At 32.0% G+C, this 18,389-nt stretch overlaps 1 protein-coding gene across 1 annotated transcript in view; it reads right to left on the minus strand.

The window, feature by feature from the left end:
- Positions 1 to 5,167: 5,167 nt before the first annotated feature.
- LOC129228428 (laminin subunit alpha-1-like) overlaps positions 5,168 to 18,389 on the minus strand; it is a 240,754-nt gene continuing 227,532 nt past the window's right edge. The window contains exons 58-65 of the mRNA XM_054863107.1: positions 16,799 to 16,987; positions 16,212 to 16,433; positions 15,018 to 15,204; positions 13,112 to 13,267; positions 9,052 to 9,202; positions 7,572 to 7,705; positions 6,845 to 7,073; positions 5,168 to 5,316 (exon numbers count right to left, since the gene is read on the minus strand). Of these exons, the coding sequence (XP_054719082.1) occupies positions 5,174 to 5,316; positions 6,845 to 7,073; positions 7,572 to 7,705; positions 9,052 to 9,202; positions 13,112 to 13,267; positions 15,018 to 15,204; positions 16,212 to 16,433; positions 16,799 to 16,987 (1,411 nt within the window). The 3' untranslated portion in view covers positions 5,168 to 5,173. The remainder of the gene's footprint in view (positions 5,317 to 6,844; positions 7,074 to 7,571; positions 7,706 to 9,051; positions 9,203 to 13,111; positions 13,268 to 15,017; positions 15,205 to 16,211; positions 16,434 to 16,798; positions 16,988 to 18,389) is intronic.

Consider the following 18,389-nt stretch of genomic DNA (forward strand, 5'->3'; position numbering starts at 1 on the left):
GAAGGATTATAAAAAAAATGAGAATTTCAATGCTTTCAAGGGGTTGATCATATTTGAGGGGGGGATGTCAAAGCCATTTAAGGGAATGGGCACCCCTATGTTAACATAATGTAATTTTAACCCGAACTTATTTGAATTTTAAATACCAATTCTAGAAAATATCGCTATATGTGAACTACATTAGTCGAAGTAATTATAACGATGGTTAAAAATGTAATTGTATTTGCTCAATGGAGAACAAAGAGAAAAAAGAGCCCTAATGACAATCGATCCTTTTAAAAAAACCATGAATACCTGTATGCTAACTGTAGATAAAAACCTTATTGAATTTACATTTTACATACTCTTCAGCATACCTCAAATGAATTGTACAAACAAAAACCATTTTCTGCTATATACACACTATAAACTGATGTATTTCAGAGTTTAGCAAATGAAAATCGAACTGTGAAATAAAAATACATTGCTACTTCATGCCGTTTTTATTAACTTCTAGCTGCATTGCACCGTCTACTTCGAAAATAAAAGTTGTGTTAAGTGATGCATGTTCAACAATCTTAAATAAAAATAAAAGAAAACAAGACAATGTGTGCATCACATGACTTCCTTCTACTCCATTTTAATGTCATTTTCCCATTACTGGCAATTTTAATGTGATTCAATAGTTTACTCTCTAAATATCACCAACAATGGCCATGAAACATTTAAAAAAAGATCGCCAAATTTGTCACTAGTTGGCGACAAAACTTGGCAACCAAAAGACTGGCGAAATATCGTCAAGTGTCTGCCAAATTATAACACCAATTGAGTTTACATCGAAATTGACAATGATTTTCCCCAAAAAATCAGCAAAAGACACCTTTAGAAATACCCGAATGCAACCAAAAGGGGAGGTGCACAACTAGACCCCACTAGGAGTCTACGTACTAAATTTAACTTTCTTGGACTTACCGTTCTTGAGTTATGTGACATACATACGCACATACTGATGTTCCAAGAAAATTCGTTGTAATTAACTCGGAAACCGTCATTATGAATATTTCGCGTGTTTGTACGTTCCTAGGCACATATCCACGTGTGGTCGGGTTGAAAAAAAAAACTCAACATTCATTTGGGGGTGAGTAAAATGGAAATTAAGGTCAATTTTGGAGTGAAAATTTTTTTGCGAATACAATACTTCTTTTTTTGTAAAAGGAAGTAAAAAGTGTACAATTTCCCACCTTTATGTAGTAAAAAGAACAGTTTTATGACTCAAAATTTAAATTTAAACCTCTTTGGATGTATTTAAACCCCCAAAAATTTAGTCATTCCCTCCCCCCCCCCATAAGGTGGGCGAAAAACCTCCTATGTGAATTACTAAGCATCAAAGGATTGTAGAATCCCCCCCCCCCAGTGGGGGTGAAAATCCCTTATAGAGTGACAAAAACTGCCCTATGTAAATTCCTCAGCATCAAAGTACCTTTGCGCCAAATTTGGTAAAAATTCAATGTAAACTCTGGATTTGTACAAGGAACATGTTTTACATACACATCCCACACACACACACACATGCTCCCATTCAGCCATTTTTACACATATACCGTATTTTCCTGTGCATTATCTGTTAAAAAAGTGTAAAAATGAGGTGCGGATTATATGCTGCAGCAGATTACCTGGGCTTTTTTTTCCTTCAGCACGAACAAGATCGTTTCACTGCTTGTAGATTGTTTATTTTACATAGCTTGAATTTTGCTCATATGCAATTCAGACTGTGTTAAAAAAAAAAAACTGTACAGGACTGTAAAATAAACAACCATACAGTAAAATAGACAACCATACAGCCATGACATTAGACCAGCGACTCCCAACCCATGGGCCGCGGCCCACTTGTGGGCCGCGAACAGCGTGTTACTGGGCCGTGGACACTGGTCTAGAATCTGAACCAAAATAAATCTTAGGATCCTAATTTCCGTTTTTTGCGAAAATTTTGATGCACCGTCACTCAAAACCTCTCCCTAGCTCATTGCCAATAAGGAACTTTAAGATTAAGATTTTTCATATTTCTTAGGAACTTTCCCTTATAATTAAAAATGAAATCTAATGAATCAGAAACTCCTTTAAAGAAAATTGCCAAAAACAAAAAACAAAAAAAATAGTATTAGCTTCAAACTTTGAAGTTAAAAATGCTCCTCCTTTATCGAACTGGCATGACTAACCAATGAATTGAGACACTTAAGGGGCTTTTCGAGAACCTACCTATTTGAACGAAAATGAATACGAATGTATAGAAATGTATTTAATGCTGCGAGTTATTTGAGACTATAACGATTCAGTTTCAATGCAGATATCAGTTCCCTTATTTTTTTCCTTAAAAATTAGTTAGAAAATTGTTCTTGTGCAGGACGTTATTATCAGTAGTGCTGCATTAGTTGAGAAAGGTATTGACATCTCCAGAACTTTTGTTTTAACACTTTCATTTCTGGTACGGTATATTATTTACACTTAAGTGGCAGTTATGTGAGCAGATTACCCCCCCCCCCCCCTCCGCAGAAAGTACATTTTGGCTGTACCAGTAATATCTAGTAGTTAGTGGGCCTCAATGATATTTTCTACAAAACTGGAGGGCCGCACAACTAAAAAGGTTGGGAACCGCTGCATTAGACAGTTTGCTCCTTTGTCTTTAAGTAATTAGCATACTATAATTGCAATTTCAAGATGAAATCATTATTTTTTAGATTAACTTTAATTATACCTTGAAAATTATTAATTCTTCATGTGTTTTATTTAGTTACAAATTTTTCTTCAATTGGATTATTGCAGATTATACGCAGCCGCGGATATTACACAGAAAAATACGGTAGATTAAAAAAGCAAGAATTAGAAAGTTATGAGCAAAAAGTTTAAACATGCCACAAAATCTCATGAAAAAATCCGAAATTTACATTTAGAATTTTTTGAAGAGGGTTTATTAGATTTCTTTAAAAAATATTACAATGTAAATTAAAACTGATGCAATGCAATAAAAAATATGAAACTTGAAATATTTTCTATTTCAAATATTAACAAATGTAATATAATAAATTATGTATAAATATATATATATGCTCAATACATCAGATAATTTACACACATGGCAGTGAAAATATTTAACTCAAAAACAAATACCACATAAAAATAATCAACAAAAATACAATAGACTATTTCTTGATGACTTCACGATTCAGGATTCCTTATTCTTTACAAAAAAGCATTTGTATAGTTATTCCAAACACATACTTTACACACACACCTATTATCAACCAACATTGAGTTATAGTACACCAAATGAAATGAGGTTATTTCAACAAAAAAAGACATCACAAAAAATGAACATATACTTTACATAAAATACAAAGCTGAAATACCTTTGAAACAACAAAATGTAAGCTCATTATCAGCCTGAACATGTTAAGTAGCAAAAGCAGATTTTAAACGCTTGGATTGCACATAGACAAATCATAAATAACAGAAGTTTCAGATGCAAAATTTCAAATGTACAACTTCTGAAAAAAATATTAGCATCAGTAATGTGTATGAAATAATTTAATACACGGCAAAACATTTTGAAAAGGACTATTCTCTTAGAATTGCTTTTCAATAAATTTTTTTTTATCAAGGATAAGAATTCATAAAAATAACATAAGAAACATTTACAGATTATCCTAAAAATGCAATAGATAAGATTTCTTTATGACATGTTTTGCAAAATAAGAATTTTGAATTTAAAACATGTAGACAGGGTCAAAAAAATTTTTATGAAATAATACTTTTCGATTACTATTTTTTATTTTCCCTTTAAATGCAGCATAAAAACTTGATACTCAATTTTGGCATGTTCCTGAATTTATTTTACTGTTTTTTCAAACATCATTTAGGTAAGTATTACCTCAAGAAAAAGGATTATTTTGGTTAAAAGCAAAAAAAAAAGTCCTTACTGTTTCATTACTGCCTCCAGTTATGACCACTCTCTAGACTTATTAGAAGTTCAGATTTCAGACCAGGTTTAAATCCAAAATCAGATTTTATAATTTGGGAAATGATTTGGTAAGCCTAAATAAGATTGTGCACCATGCTGGAAAATTTCATTCCGCCTAATCCTACTCACACCTGGGTTTTTAAAAAACATGGGAGATAACTGAATCATGTTCCCGAAGTTTTTGAAAGCTTAAATTGTAACCAAGTCACCCTGCTGCGAGTATATTTATAGTACATTCTCTGTATTTAAATAAGCAAGATTAAATATTTAGGTAAATGATTGCTACTTTAACATTGTTTTAATTGTCATACTCTTTTATTCAAAAAACTAGAAAGTCACCCGTCAAGGTATGACAGGTAAAAATTGCTTCTACATTTGAAAGCAGCAATTGCCTGTTTGGGGACATTTTGATGGTTGAAATTTTAACCCTAACTCCAGGGAATTAACCCTAAACTAAAGGGAATTAACCCTAAACTCCAGCAGATGGCGTTCATTGTTGACCACTTTTCGTTTCTTCATTTCCTTGAAATGATACAGTCTTACTAGTGAAACAGTTAAGTTACCGGATCCAGTTCAGCCTTGTCAAAATAAAGCATTTCCCTGTATCTCAAACATTTCTAAAAACTGTTATCAAATTACCATGCTATGGAGCCAGTTTCATCATTGATAACGTCAGGAGCGTTACTCGATCATTGGTTATTATATATATGAGGATACTTAATTACTTGGGACTAATCATATTTGGGATTTATGCTAACACACATTATGCTCACAAATTAGAAAAGAGTAACATCGAAACACAGATTTATTTCGAGGTTATGAGAAATTTTTCAAAGCGAGAAATGTCTTGTTTTCTTAATTTGTGTCTTGACAGACAAAGGTATACCAAATATTGTTTCAAGCACCCTATTGAAGTTGTAATAATAAAGGAAAAAAATTGTAATTAGCATATTATAAGCAAAAATGTTTACTTATGCTAAACAACAACTATCTCATAAACTATCATTATGAAAAACAAAAGTGGGATTAGAAATATCTATTAAAAGGATATTTTTTTATTTTCAATATTGCTGTGTATATATTGCAGCTAGGTTTGCTTTCAACCTACAGCACACTAAGAAGACAAATTTAAAAATGTCATTTCCTTGCATATTCCGTTAATTACTGAAGTTATAGAATTCAAAATGTGGGACAAGCAGTAGGTCCAACATTGTGCCTAGCAGCCATGTCGATCCATTCCACTCTTCTGTCATTTATTGCGATGTTTCTTAGGCAGCCAATAAAATTATTTCTGCCAAGAAGTGCTCCCGTCGGGACATCGTCTGAAAAAGAATTAATTTTAATCATACAGATAAAATTCAGGGACAATCAATTTTGTAGGTTTCGTATTATCAACACTAAACCTCATTCATATCAATATAAATCTTCAAGTGTTAAGATTTTCAGTTGTAATATCAATGGTTACCCCATTCAAAATATCAGTTTAAATTGTACCAACAATAAACGCCACAAAATTATTAATAGAATGCTTGGATTTTTGAGTTCATAAAATTCTGATAGGTCGCAATCACTAATGCAAAATTATGCTTCCCCCTCCCCTCATATTACAAATATTTTGAGTCATAAACTTTCAAATTATATTTAAGCAAATCGATTGTTTGAACATGCTGAATTTGAAAGCATTGTATCTGCTAAAAAATAAAATGCAGCCCTTTGAGTACAATAAGGTTCAAAAAAAAGTTATAGGATGTTAAATAACTTTTAAGGTTTAGATCATAATTAGACAAACTTAAAATTCAAGAAGGATTAGAGAGGATACAATTTTGTGCATTAAGTTTTCCAGACTGAAAAATAATGATGGTTTCGCTTTTGTGCAAAAGACCAGAGGTCATTGTTTGAAGCTGGCGAAATTTTAGGCTAATCTTGAAATTAGGAATAGATAATGTTTCAGTAGGGTTGTTGATGTATTGTGACTTGATAGAGTTGTTGCTTGTGATGGAGTGAATAATGTCAAAAGACCATTAGCTATTTATTTCGGAATTGCTAGGCAAACAAAACTAGTAGCCACCTTTGCATTTGTATAATTTAGTTCATAGCAACTATTTTGATATGGCACAGGGTCAGAAACTTGCGGCTTCCAAGCAGCATGTGGCTCAGTAGAAACACACAGTATTGAAAAATTAGCAGAATACTACCACTGCCAAACAAATTTTAATAATCCTGAGCATATATCAAAATATGCTGCAGATCACAGGTAAGAACCATTTGACATTAAATCTAAGCAACCAAACACTTCTGCGTATGCAGAAATGGACGAATCTACATAATGCATTGGGCTGACAATTATTGGGTCTATTTTGTGCCGCAGATATGACTATTATAAAAAACAAATAAAAAAGCATAATTAACGAAAAAAGTTTGAAAGTTGAATGAGAAAAACTTGAGAGTATATTCAGTCCTAAAAGTTTCACCAATATCACAAAATTGTATTTCCATTATTTGTTACACTGAATTTTTGTTCTTTCAGTACATCAATATAATCCACTGAAATTAGGATTTTATAATTAGGATCTTTTAAATAAGGATTTTAAAATGGTTCTTTGTCTCCTTTACAATGTTGAATTACTCTGCTTTGTAAATGTTTTGTTTTCCCAAAAAAACTATTTATTACTGCAAAAAACTGTTAAAATTTTTCTAACATCACCTATCTTTGTACTAATATTTGACCCTGAAAAAAATAATTTAACATATTTGGGGAAAAAAAGGCTCTTATCACTAGAAATGTCTCCAACCCCTGGTATACCATAGGACCCATACTTCATTTGACAAAATTGTCATCATGAAAATTACCTGGTACTCCACCAATATACAAAGGTGTTGAAGTATTTGGCTCTAGGGGCACACTCTGGCTGAGTCCAACCACAACATCGAACAAGTCTACTTTCAGCGTCACAGCTTTATGAGCATATTGAGCAGTAACCATATGCCACTGACCATCACAAACATGATACGCAGACTCAAATGTTCTCACAGCACTAAAAGGTCTTTCTTCATTTCCAAGTATTACAGATATTACAACCTGAAAAAAGAAAAAGAAAAAACATACTGCAATCAGCTTTTCAAATAAAACCAGGACATAAATTTATATAAAACAAACATTCAATGAATTCTTGACTAGTCAAGATGAAAATAAATCTGAAAAAAATTGAAAAGTTGTAAATGTCATTACCATGACTTGTCCCAAACACCAACCTTACTTATTTGAAGGTTTTTACATTAAGAATTGAAAAGCTTTAAAAGAAAAGAGAACACCTGATTAGATATATTTCATTTCTATGTTTTAACTATCTTTGGAAATTTATGCACAAGATTACGAAATTCATTTGCTTATTTTTCATTAAAATTTGTCCTTGAAGATAATTGTCATTACCATGCCATGGAAGTTTTTCCTTCTTCCCTAAATAATGAATAAGTAGAAAATGCTTTTTTGCTTAATTATTATCAAAGCTTCATTTTTAAAAAGAAGCCCAATAATACAGTTACAATTACTTCAAAAAATCTTTTAAACAAAACTTACACTTCCATTATTCAGTTCTAAAGCTATGGATGGTATGCCAAAACCTTCGGATAGAGCCAATAAGATGCCATTTTGTCTCTTTGTTTTGAATTCAACTTGTATGTCCAACTTAATTCCCAAGTTGAAGTTTTTATCTAGAAAATGTTAAATGGTTAACATAATTAAATAACTAAGCATATTACACAAAATGCTTTTTTTTAACGTTTCCTTATGATAAGTAAAAAATATCAATATGAAAACACATATGGATAAACTACACAAATTATAATAAGAAATATTTTCTATGCAAAAAGTGTTGAGAGTACTGAGTTGAGGGGATCATAAATTTACTGATATAGGGAAACTAGATAAAACATGATGAAAACCATTCTTTATAGGAATGTCAGAATCTTAAAATTCATTATTACTATTTATATTTGTATTCATTTGTATAGTATTATAAAAGAAAATCTAGACAAGAAAAAAAAGATAGAGAGAGATGAGATGAAAAGCATTTTCCTAGTAAAGCTTGACCACGGAGAGATGGCGGATGACCTTGAAGTGGAAACATCATTTGAGGCAGCGAGAAGCAAAGGGATGCAAGTGGACATTTTGAAGTTTTGAGTAAAACGCATTTAAAGATAAGGTATCCTAGGTAGGCTTTCATTGAAATTTTTTTCTAAATCAAGCTGTACAGCAGCACCTACCAGTGCTACTAGTACTACAGTTGGCTCTATGTTTAACGACGCTCTATTTAACGACTTTTTCTATTAAACGACGGCTTTTCATGGTCCCAAATGGTCCACTATAGTGTTAAAAGCATTCTATTTAAGGACGCTTTCTACTTAAGAACGATTTTTTGTGGTCCCTTGGAAGTCGTTAAAAGAGAGCCAACTGTATATCTTGCCCCAAGGTAAAGGAGGGGTTCACCTACCATTTGTACTGGTTACCTTCACATTTTTAATTTTGCCACTTGCATCCCTTCGCTTCTCACTGCCTCGTTTTTATCATTTGTAATAGAAAAATTGATTTTGTAATAAAAAAGATCAGTGTGAACATGCATCTTACTACTTGGCACATGGGCGCCCATACAGGGGGGGCAAGGGGGGAGGCCCCCCTTTTGAAATTTGAACTTTCCTGCTTTTAGTCCTTTTTTCTTTGCAAAAATGTCAAAATATTTCTTCTCCAGTCATTAATGAATAAGTTATTAAAAATGCCAAATTTTAGTGACGCTAATCTGTCCTGAAATCGGTTTCTATGGGGAAAATAACCTGCTAAACCATGGCGAAAATATCTGAGCCCCCCTTACAATTTTGCATATGGGCGCCCTTGACCTGGCACTTTGTGGCTGATTTTACCTATGATAAATGATACAAATGATTTTTCCATTTAAAAGTCTGTGGTCAAGTTTTAGAAAATTCTTATTTTGTTATTGTTGACCTCAAATTGAACAAAAACTAAATATTAATGATACTAATAAAAATAGTAAAATAAATCTTACCATAGATAGCATAAGCATCGCCAGGAAAATATGCCCCAGGTTCTATTGTTGAAAAACATTGTCCAACATGCTGTAACTCTTCTCTAGCAATATCCAGATATTTGCCGTTTAAGTGGAAATTTCTGATGCAGCCTTTAAAGCTTTCCAATACCTGAATCACAAAACCATTTTTATTATTAAATAAAAGCTTGCAGTTTTAGGTTTAAATGAAAATCTTTATAAAATAAGGAACTTTTATGTCATCAAAACAGTACCCAATTAGAGAGAAATTTTGAAAACTATTTTGACTTTTGTTTCATACCGAAATTAAACTTAATCTATCATGGAATCCATTGTAGCGCAAATACCCAATTAATATTACAGTCGAACCTCATTTATATGCATCTCCAGATTATTCAGATCGAATTTGTGGTTTTTAAAACAGTTGCAACACCGATAATTTTAAAATTTGATAGCAAAAAAGTAACTGTACACTACACATCCACTTTTTATTCTTATCTATAAGAGACAAAGCGTTTGCCTGACCATGCTTAATTCAACCACCACACGTTTGAATCAGAATACAATGAACCAGTTCTATGTTAAGAAACTTTGTGAAAAAATGTTTTAGTCTTTTTCACTACCTTGCAGATAATTCTACCCAATTTTGTTACATAATGTGTGTGTTTTTTTTTTTTTTTTTTTTTTTGTCATAATGAGCGATTAATCTACTTATTTAAGGATTTGTTTTGCTTTTTATCCATACTATCTGGATTATGCGGATTTTTGTTTATCTGGATTGCTCTTAGTCTCAGTTAGTCTGGATAAATGAGGTTGTACTGTATTTAGGAAATGCTTCAATATTCAATAATACTAAACATCCAATATTAAGAAATGTATCATCACTTTATTCCTTTTAATAATATAAATAACATTATTCACCAATTTCTTCACCAACATTTGCAGGAATATTAATATCAGGGCCAATTCATAGCATTTTATTCAAATGTAAAGTACACAACATGACTTTTTTTTTTGCCATCACTATTCAATTTACTGTTTCATTAGCAAGCAAACAATTTTGTTCTGAGTTAGTCCTACCAACACAAAAAATTCAAAATAAAACAATGTGCTAATCAAACAGTAAACTAAATAGTTATGGCAAAAATTTCATGTTGAGGACAATGCATTTGAAAAAATACAGTGAGATCGCCCATCAACGTTGAAATAACATTTCATAGAGGTTTATTTAGGTGATTTTAGTTTTATTCTTACCTTTGTTACATTATTATCACCCCGCATATTTGTTAATCTATTATAGCTAAAGTTACTATAAGAACCTATGTGTAATATAACTATAACTTTTAAAAGTTATTACAGTCGAGTCCCGACTTACGCGAGGGATGCGTTCCAAGACACCTCGTGTAAGTCGGAATTTCGCGTTGTGGAACAAGGTATGTTTAGTAATTTTTTATAAGCATACCCAATTGCTTCAGACGTTTGTACACACCCCTCATATTGTTTCAAACCATTTATTCACTATATATTGCAGTGTCTTTTACAAAGAACTGACTTTTTCTGCATTTTAGAAAAAGCGTTATTATTTGGCATAAAATTCTGTAATTTAGCACAAAATCAATGATTAATGGGGGGAGAAACTTAAAATAAAGCAGTATGGTACTTACAGTATAGCATTATTACAGCCCTTAACAGTATAGATATAGTAAATATATTTATAATTTAAAAAATGAAGAAGGTTAATGCGGCGCGACCAGAATGTTATCAGAATATACAGGGTCCATTATGAAAGTAATGAGCATAATGTTATTGTGACGCGACGATAGATGGCAGCACGGTAAAACCGGCTGGGAAATGTGGTGCGGGATATGCCCTTTCAATGCATCCAGTCGTCAGTTGCTCTCGAGCAGTGTGAGTGGAGATAAGTGCCTCCGCTTGAAGTATGTTTTCAACTTTTGTAACATAACGCAATGGAGCGTTCGCTTGAACAATGATACGCCATAAAGTTTTGCATGAGGTTTGGAAAAAATGCAACTAAAACATTCCAGATGCTGCAAGAAGCCTTCAAGGACGATTGCATTTCAAGATCACTGTCTGGGAAGTGGCACAAGGCATTCAAAGAGAGCCAGGAGGAGGTCGCCGACGAACCCCGTTATGGATGTCCCCCCCCCCCCCCCCCGGTGATCCCTCACCACCTTACAGTCCCTACTTAGCTTCATATGACTTCTTTTTGTTTCCGCGACTCGAGAGAGAGAGAGAGAGAAGAAAGGAAAACATTGGGGAACCTTGGGAAACATCCAACACCATGTTACAACGTTCCTGAGAGGCATTCCCTTGGAAGAGTTTCAGGGTGCCTTTCAGGCGTAGCAAACATGTCTCCGCAAGTGTATTGATGCAGGAGGAATGTATTTTGAAGAATATTGAACATTTGTACAAATTACGATCAATAAATATATTTTGCCAGTAAATGCTCATTACTTTCATAATGGACCCTGTATTTTGTCAACGTTCATATGTAAAATGAAAAAAAAAAGTTAATAATCGGAGTGGTTATTTGTATAAACTAAAGCAAAGCGTTGTTTAGACTAATACAGTGGGTGAACTTCCGCTTTCAGTGATGTTTATGGGGTGAAAGTGCATTCACAAAACCAATATTTAGCGTCAACGAAGCCCATTCTAACTCTCCGCTGCTCTTTTCCGAAAAAATTCATGTTGCATGCGAGTAATTTGTGTCCGCACTAAAAAATTCATTACTCATGAAAAACTCGCGTTATAGCCATTTCTCGTAAGTCGGATCGCGTTGTAGCAGGATCCGACTGTACTCATTTCTTTTGCGTTAAAAATATATAAACAAGTTTCAGACTTGAGAAGAAAAAAAAAATAAGCAGGGCTAAAAGTAAAAACCTAAGAAATTAAAGAAGTGTTAACACGTTTTTTAGCAAAAATACCATACAACCCTGAATAAAAGTTTCCTGTGAACATGTCCCACAAACAAAATAATAAATATTATTAAGTTGTAGGGGATGCAGCCAGCACCACATGACACTAACACTCAAAATGGATTTAAAGTGCATTAAAAATGCATGCAAATAACCATGCAAAACTATTTAAATTTGTTACATAAAATTTCAAATAATATTAAATCAATTACACTTTATACAATTCAATACTGTATTCATCGTACTTTTGCTTGAAAAAGTCTGTAAATTAATCTTCCATTGTGTTTTAGTTATCAGTTAGAATAATTGCATTATCTTAAATTGTATCAGATCTGCTGTTTTTACTGTATGTACCTTGAATTATTTCCAGACTTTTCAGTTGAGTAATGGGGCAACAGTGTTTATGTTTTGGGGGATGTTAAATATGCTCATAGACACAAAGTCCTGCAAGTGAAACAATGCCTTTGGGGTGCTGGACCAGGGATTGCTCAGCTTCTGGTTGGCATCAAAAACTCAAAGCTGTCTTCAGTGTCCAATCCAACTGGTTAAACCACAAATAGTGGGGGACCCTGGAGTGTGAAGTGTTTATATTTGTGTGCCACACAAGCTTTTTTTCTTTCTTTTTTTAAAGCCAGGAAAAGGAATAAAACAGCCTTTATAATAAAGAGTTTTTTGAGCCTAGTACGGACCTAGTGATTGCAATACAAACAACCAGATATATGCTATGTTAGTTAAAATGATTAGGTTATGATTGTAGTCCTTTCCAATGAGGTACTATCACATATTGCATGTCTACAGAAACTTCAACATTAAGTACATTTTTACATTAACATTTCGCACTATTTCAATGGGCACAAACAGAGTCCTACTGAAGAAAAATAGGGTCAGTGAAATGCAAAGAGTGTGAAAGAAAATATTTAACAGCAAACAAATATAAAATGCAATGCAATTAAAATTGAAAATTTTATTCTTCCTTTCTGTTGTTAACTAGCTTTTGTATTTCAGTTTGACAGCACTCATCAATACTTCCTGAAGCTGGCAAAATTTATATTTGTTTAAATCTTATCTTCAAATTGTATTAGCAACAGCATGCATTATTGTGATAAACAAGAGTAAATACAAACCACTTTATGGATATCTCCCATATCTTCTGGAACACCACCCACATATAAGGGTGACCTGAGAGCTAGTCGGCGTCTCACTTTCATCTTTAAGCCACCACTTTTTGCATTGGAGTCCACGTAAAAGGTTAAACCTCTGCTGACTTTGATTACAGAGATCTGGAAGATTATGATTCAGGAATTATGAGCACTAATTTACGTTGTGTGATTAAAAGCCTTAAACTTAAATTGATGGTAAATATTTATTAATATAGCGATTCATTAGATTATTAGTTAAAAAACATACATACACAGCTATGTTTTAAGTAAATAAACTAAAATACTGGTTACCACATTATTACACTTTTTCATAGTATTCTTTTCAAGTTTAATGATTTGCAAGCTAAGTATGAAGAAAGTTTTGTATTCCTTCTTTAGCTTCCTAAGCATATATATTTTAGAAAAAATAAATATGTGATTAGTCATTTTACTTTTCTTTGCATCATGATGTACTTGCATACATCATGAAATTGTGACCCAAAACCATGAAGTATTGGTGTATGTCATTATTCTAATGTTTGTTTTGATTCAATTGGTACTTTAACAATTACCCATGCTAAATTATGTTAAAACAAGTTGAAACTTCATCCATGTTCTCATCTTCATACATTTATTTTCTATTATATATAGTATTTCATACATAATTAAGCTTTTATATCTTTTACTGAAATTTTTTTTCAGTAATTTGTAAGTTTTTGAACATTTGTAAACAAGATAAATGTAGTGTAATAATTACTTTGAGAGTACAAATAATGTATCAATTTCCTAATTTACATTTTATTCGTGTAATCTGAGTTTCAAAACATCTTAAATTGTTTCCAGTTCTAAGAAATTTGTTGAGTCTCTTTAATGTTCAGAGCTTGAACTCTTTACTGCAAAAAACAGCTTCACCAAATTTACAATTAAATATAGCAAGTGATATAGAAAATATTTTGGACACAAAATGTCAACTTTATATTATGAATTATAATATATATTTATGACAGATAACCAGGGCTACCAGGGGTAAATAACCAAGGCTTGGGTTTTACAAGATGTTGTGCAAAACCCAAGATTAAACCTCAAAAAGTCGGAAGATCGAGGAATAAAACCCAAGATCAAGTAAATAAGGAGTCTTATTCATTTTTTTTTGTTTTTTTTTTTTTTTTTTTTTTTTTTTGTAACTGCTACACTGTAGATGGTCAATTATTCAAACTTAAAAATCATAAAGTGAAAAATTGTGATAATAAATACTGAAATTGATCGGTCAAAAATTATTTCTTCTGCACAATTTCTTTAAAACATGTTGCAAAAATAGTCTTTCTCCAAAAAAAAAAAAAGCTAATATCTGGACTTGATACCATTTTACAGATTGTACAAGATAGCAGGTCCCAATTAAAATACTGACTGGGGAGTGGGCTAAGCCAAACTCTACAATTTTAGTCAATGGTTAAAAAAATTTCAGCCATTTAGGGCCCCCTAAAAAGGAGAGGGGGCATAGGCCACCCAGCTGGCCTGTTTAGTAATCAGGCCCTGCAAGATAGGCAGAAACATTATACAACACAAAGAGAGACATAACATCCAGGGATAGAATACACAATATATATTTTTCTTTTTTGTAACCCACACAACCTTTTAAAAAATTTCAGTAAAAATGCTACATTTTATTGGTAAAATATTTAATAAATGTATTTTTTTTTTCATAAATAAACCGAAAAACCAAGAATTTCAAATAAAATACCGAAATTCATGGTCTCTATTGAAAACCCCACATCTTGAGGTGAAGGGGGGGGGGGGATTTTAGTTCCCTGGCAGCCCTGTATGAAACTAGCCTCAAATATTTCATTTAATTCAAAGTCTGTGCAAATAACTTCAAAGAATGATTACTTACACTGTGCCAAGCTCCATCATTAAGAAGACTAGGATGTGGAATTCGACGAGCTTTTCTGTCATATATGTTTATGACTGCCCTTCCACCGAGCAACATTATTGCAAAATGAGAAACACTGCGTCCATTTTTCACCAGGGTAAGTAATCCATTTGCATAATAGGTTCGCAAATCAAAGGTCACATTAAAACTGAAAAAGGACAAAATTAAAAACTGGAAAACTTGGTTAATTAATGATTTTTTTCTTCAAAATTCCTCTTAATATTGAATTAAATTTATAAAAAGTTAAAAGTATCTTTTTTTCTTAAATGTTTTATACACTTTTCCTCTTCCTTGCCCCACTTTTTCCTGTTCAGGGTTGTCCACAGGGGGGGGGGGGTGATTATGGTGCAAGTTGCGCAATCAAAATTTTTGGGGCGATTCCAAAAGTTATTTATTTATTTGTTTAAATTTATGTATTGATTCATTTTTTATTTAAATTATTTTTATTTATTTATTTTTTTTATTTTATCCTGTTTATATTTTAATTAATTCATTTGTTTAATTTGTGTGCATACTGTGCATTTGTTTTTGTCGTAGCACACATCTTTTCTTTTAAAATAATATTACTAAAAGCAAATAAATTTTTAAAAAATAATTAACAAATTCAAAAAAAAACATAAAAAAATATTTAAAAATAATTTAAATTAAAAAAATGAAATAAAAAATAAAAAATAAAGAAGGGAAAGAGGGTTGAGACAACTTTGGGGGGGGGGGGGATTTGTGCCATTGAATTTGTGGGGTGAGCACAGCTGTTCCTGTTTATTGCAACTTAAAACCTTCAGCTTTTCTTTATTTTAGAGTTAGAAATAAGCAAAATATTATGTATTTCGAAAAATGTATTGGCTACAGGGGTAATCATGCCCACAATAAAAATAACCTTATGCAACCAAATAGAGTAATGCAGAATGAATTAACTTTTTTCTCATTAATGAAGCTTCTCAATATGGTTTTAAGCTTTAATTAAAAATTGTGTGCAAAGATTTTACAAGCTATTTGTATGTGCAGGAAAGAAGTGCAGAATAAGAGAATGAAAAAGTTCTTCCTCATAAAAAATTTTCAACAAAAACGAAGCTGTCTTACATACAGACATACATGTAATTGATATGCATTATGCTTCAGAAAAAATTTAAATAGTTTTCAAAAGTTAATGCTTACTCATGAACAAAATCTTTTCGTCCAACTGTAACCTTAGCATGGCTAAATGATTCATCTCCAAATCTAACTGCTCTTTTCTCCAAGTTGTAGGATGCCATTTCTGCACATCGCTCTAAAGGTTGTATTATTCCTGCATAGGGAGTTTCAATACCAAACCAATCTTTTTGATTACGCCCAATGCCAACTCCTTTGAAAGTTACTGGTTCATTGAAATATAATAACCTATGAAAAACAAAGAATTTTTATGTATCATGATGGTACTCTAAGTACTTAACTGGGTACTATTACAAGTAATGAATTTCATTTATTACAACACAAACTCCACGTAATTATAATAAATTAATAGTTTTTAAGCATGAAAATTTATTTTAGTAAAATGATAGATTACATAGTTAAAGTGAAACTAAAAACTAATGTCTAGAATGAAATTGTAGTTAGTACAGAATTTCGAAAAATAAATGATTCAAAGCAAAGGGGCATGATGTTGTCCTCTCAAAGAAATGTAATTTTAAAACTATTTATTATTTGATTTGCAAAAAAAATATTTTCTTCCTATTCTACAATAAAATTACAAAAGCATAACTCACTTATCGTTGAAAATGCAATCTTTTATCACACCAAAAAGATTAGCTTGCGTAGAAATCATTGAGCTGGAGTCTATGCTTTCTTTGAAGCCACCAAAAAACAGTCCTCGCTGAGGTGGAGCATCAATATCCTTTGATCCTTTCACCAAACGATCAAATCCTACTTCAACATCATCGACATGCAGAACAACCCTATTGTAAAAAAGCAAAACATCCAAAATTCAAATGCTTTATTATGAGTAAGATATCCTTATTAATTTGAATAAAAAACAACATGCTAATTCTCATGCACCAAAATAAATAGTATTTATGATGAAAACTAGTGACAATCAACTCATAGCATTCAGATGAAGAAAATTTTGAAGCACATTTTCAATAAGTTCAAAAAAAGTTTACACCAGCAGAGAAATATTGGTTCTCCATAACAACCATTCAATTTATGGAAATTTCCATGAAACATCACTGGAGGGTGTGTACTTTCAAAAAAGTGTACTTTCTTTCAGAAATCTCTTATTTTTAAGAAATTACGTTCTTCCATTTTTTTCTATTATTGAATGATATCCAATCAGTAGTAGAACTTTGAAGAAAAGACAGGGGGTGCATGGTGCATATTATTGCATCTTCCAGATTAACAAACACTAGACTTATGAAGCTTTTATCCAGTTGACATCATTATTAAATAGTACTAAGTTTTTGTTTTCTAAAAAATAGTCTCATTGGCAAACATATCAAATGTTTTGCTTTTAAAAATAAGCTTCTTCTAAAATTAGTTTTCTTTTAAAGAGTCTTATGTCGATAAAATATAACTCTTTCAATATTCAAACGCAGATTGTCATTAGAGGTCAGAAAATTTGCATTTTACTTTTGAGTATGAAGTAATAATTAGGGATACACCAAATGCCATAATTTGTAGAATATTGAATACCAAATATTTGGTTAAAACTATAACCAAATATTTGGCTGAATATTGAATATTTACAGTATTTTCCTGCATGTTATCCACAACAACGTACAATCCGCAGGTCCTAAAATGGTTTTGAATAAAATCTGTGGCGGCATATAGACTGTGGATAATATGATGTAAAAAAACGAAGTTGTTTTGATTTAACATACTGTTTTAGCAACTAAACTGAATACATGAAGAAGTAAAAATTTTCAAGGTATAATCAAAATTAAATTAAAAATAATCCGAAAAGTATTGATTACTTCTTTAAATCCTGATAAAAGTAAGCTAATTACTTAAAGACAAAGAGTTAAGACAAAGGAGCAAACGGTCTAATCTTGTGCTAATGAAGGCTTCTCCTTTCACTGTATGGTTGTTTTTTTTACTCAGCTTGAATCGCGTAAGGGGCCATTCATTAATTACTCAAGGGTTCTGAGGGGGAGGGGGAATTGAAAAAATCTCTATATACCCTTACTTTGGGGGGGGAGTAGTCAAACCCATTCTTATGTAGTATTTTCCCAATCAAAATTTTACATTAGAAATCGCACGGTCACATTGTTTGGCAGGGATCTATTTTATTTGCGTTCCGGAAGGTAAAACCGTATCAGGATGAGCTGTTTTTTATTTGTTTTACAAAGAATGAATAGTGTA

The sequence above is a fragment of the Uloborus diversus genome, chromosome 8 (genome assembly GCF_026930045.1).
Source record: "Uloborus diversus isolate 005 chromosome 8, Udiv.v.3.1, whole genome shotgun sequence".
Classification (NCBI taxonomy): Eukaryota; Metazoa; Arthropoda; class Arachnida; order Araneae; family Uloboridae; genus Uloborus; species Uloborus diversus.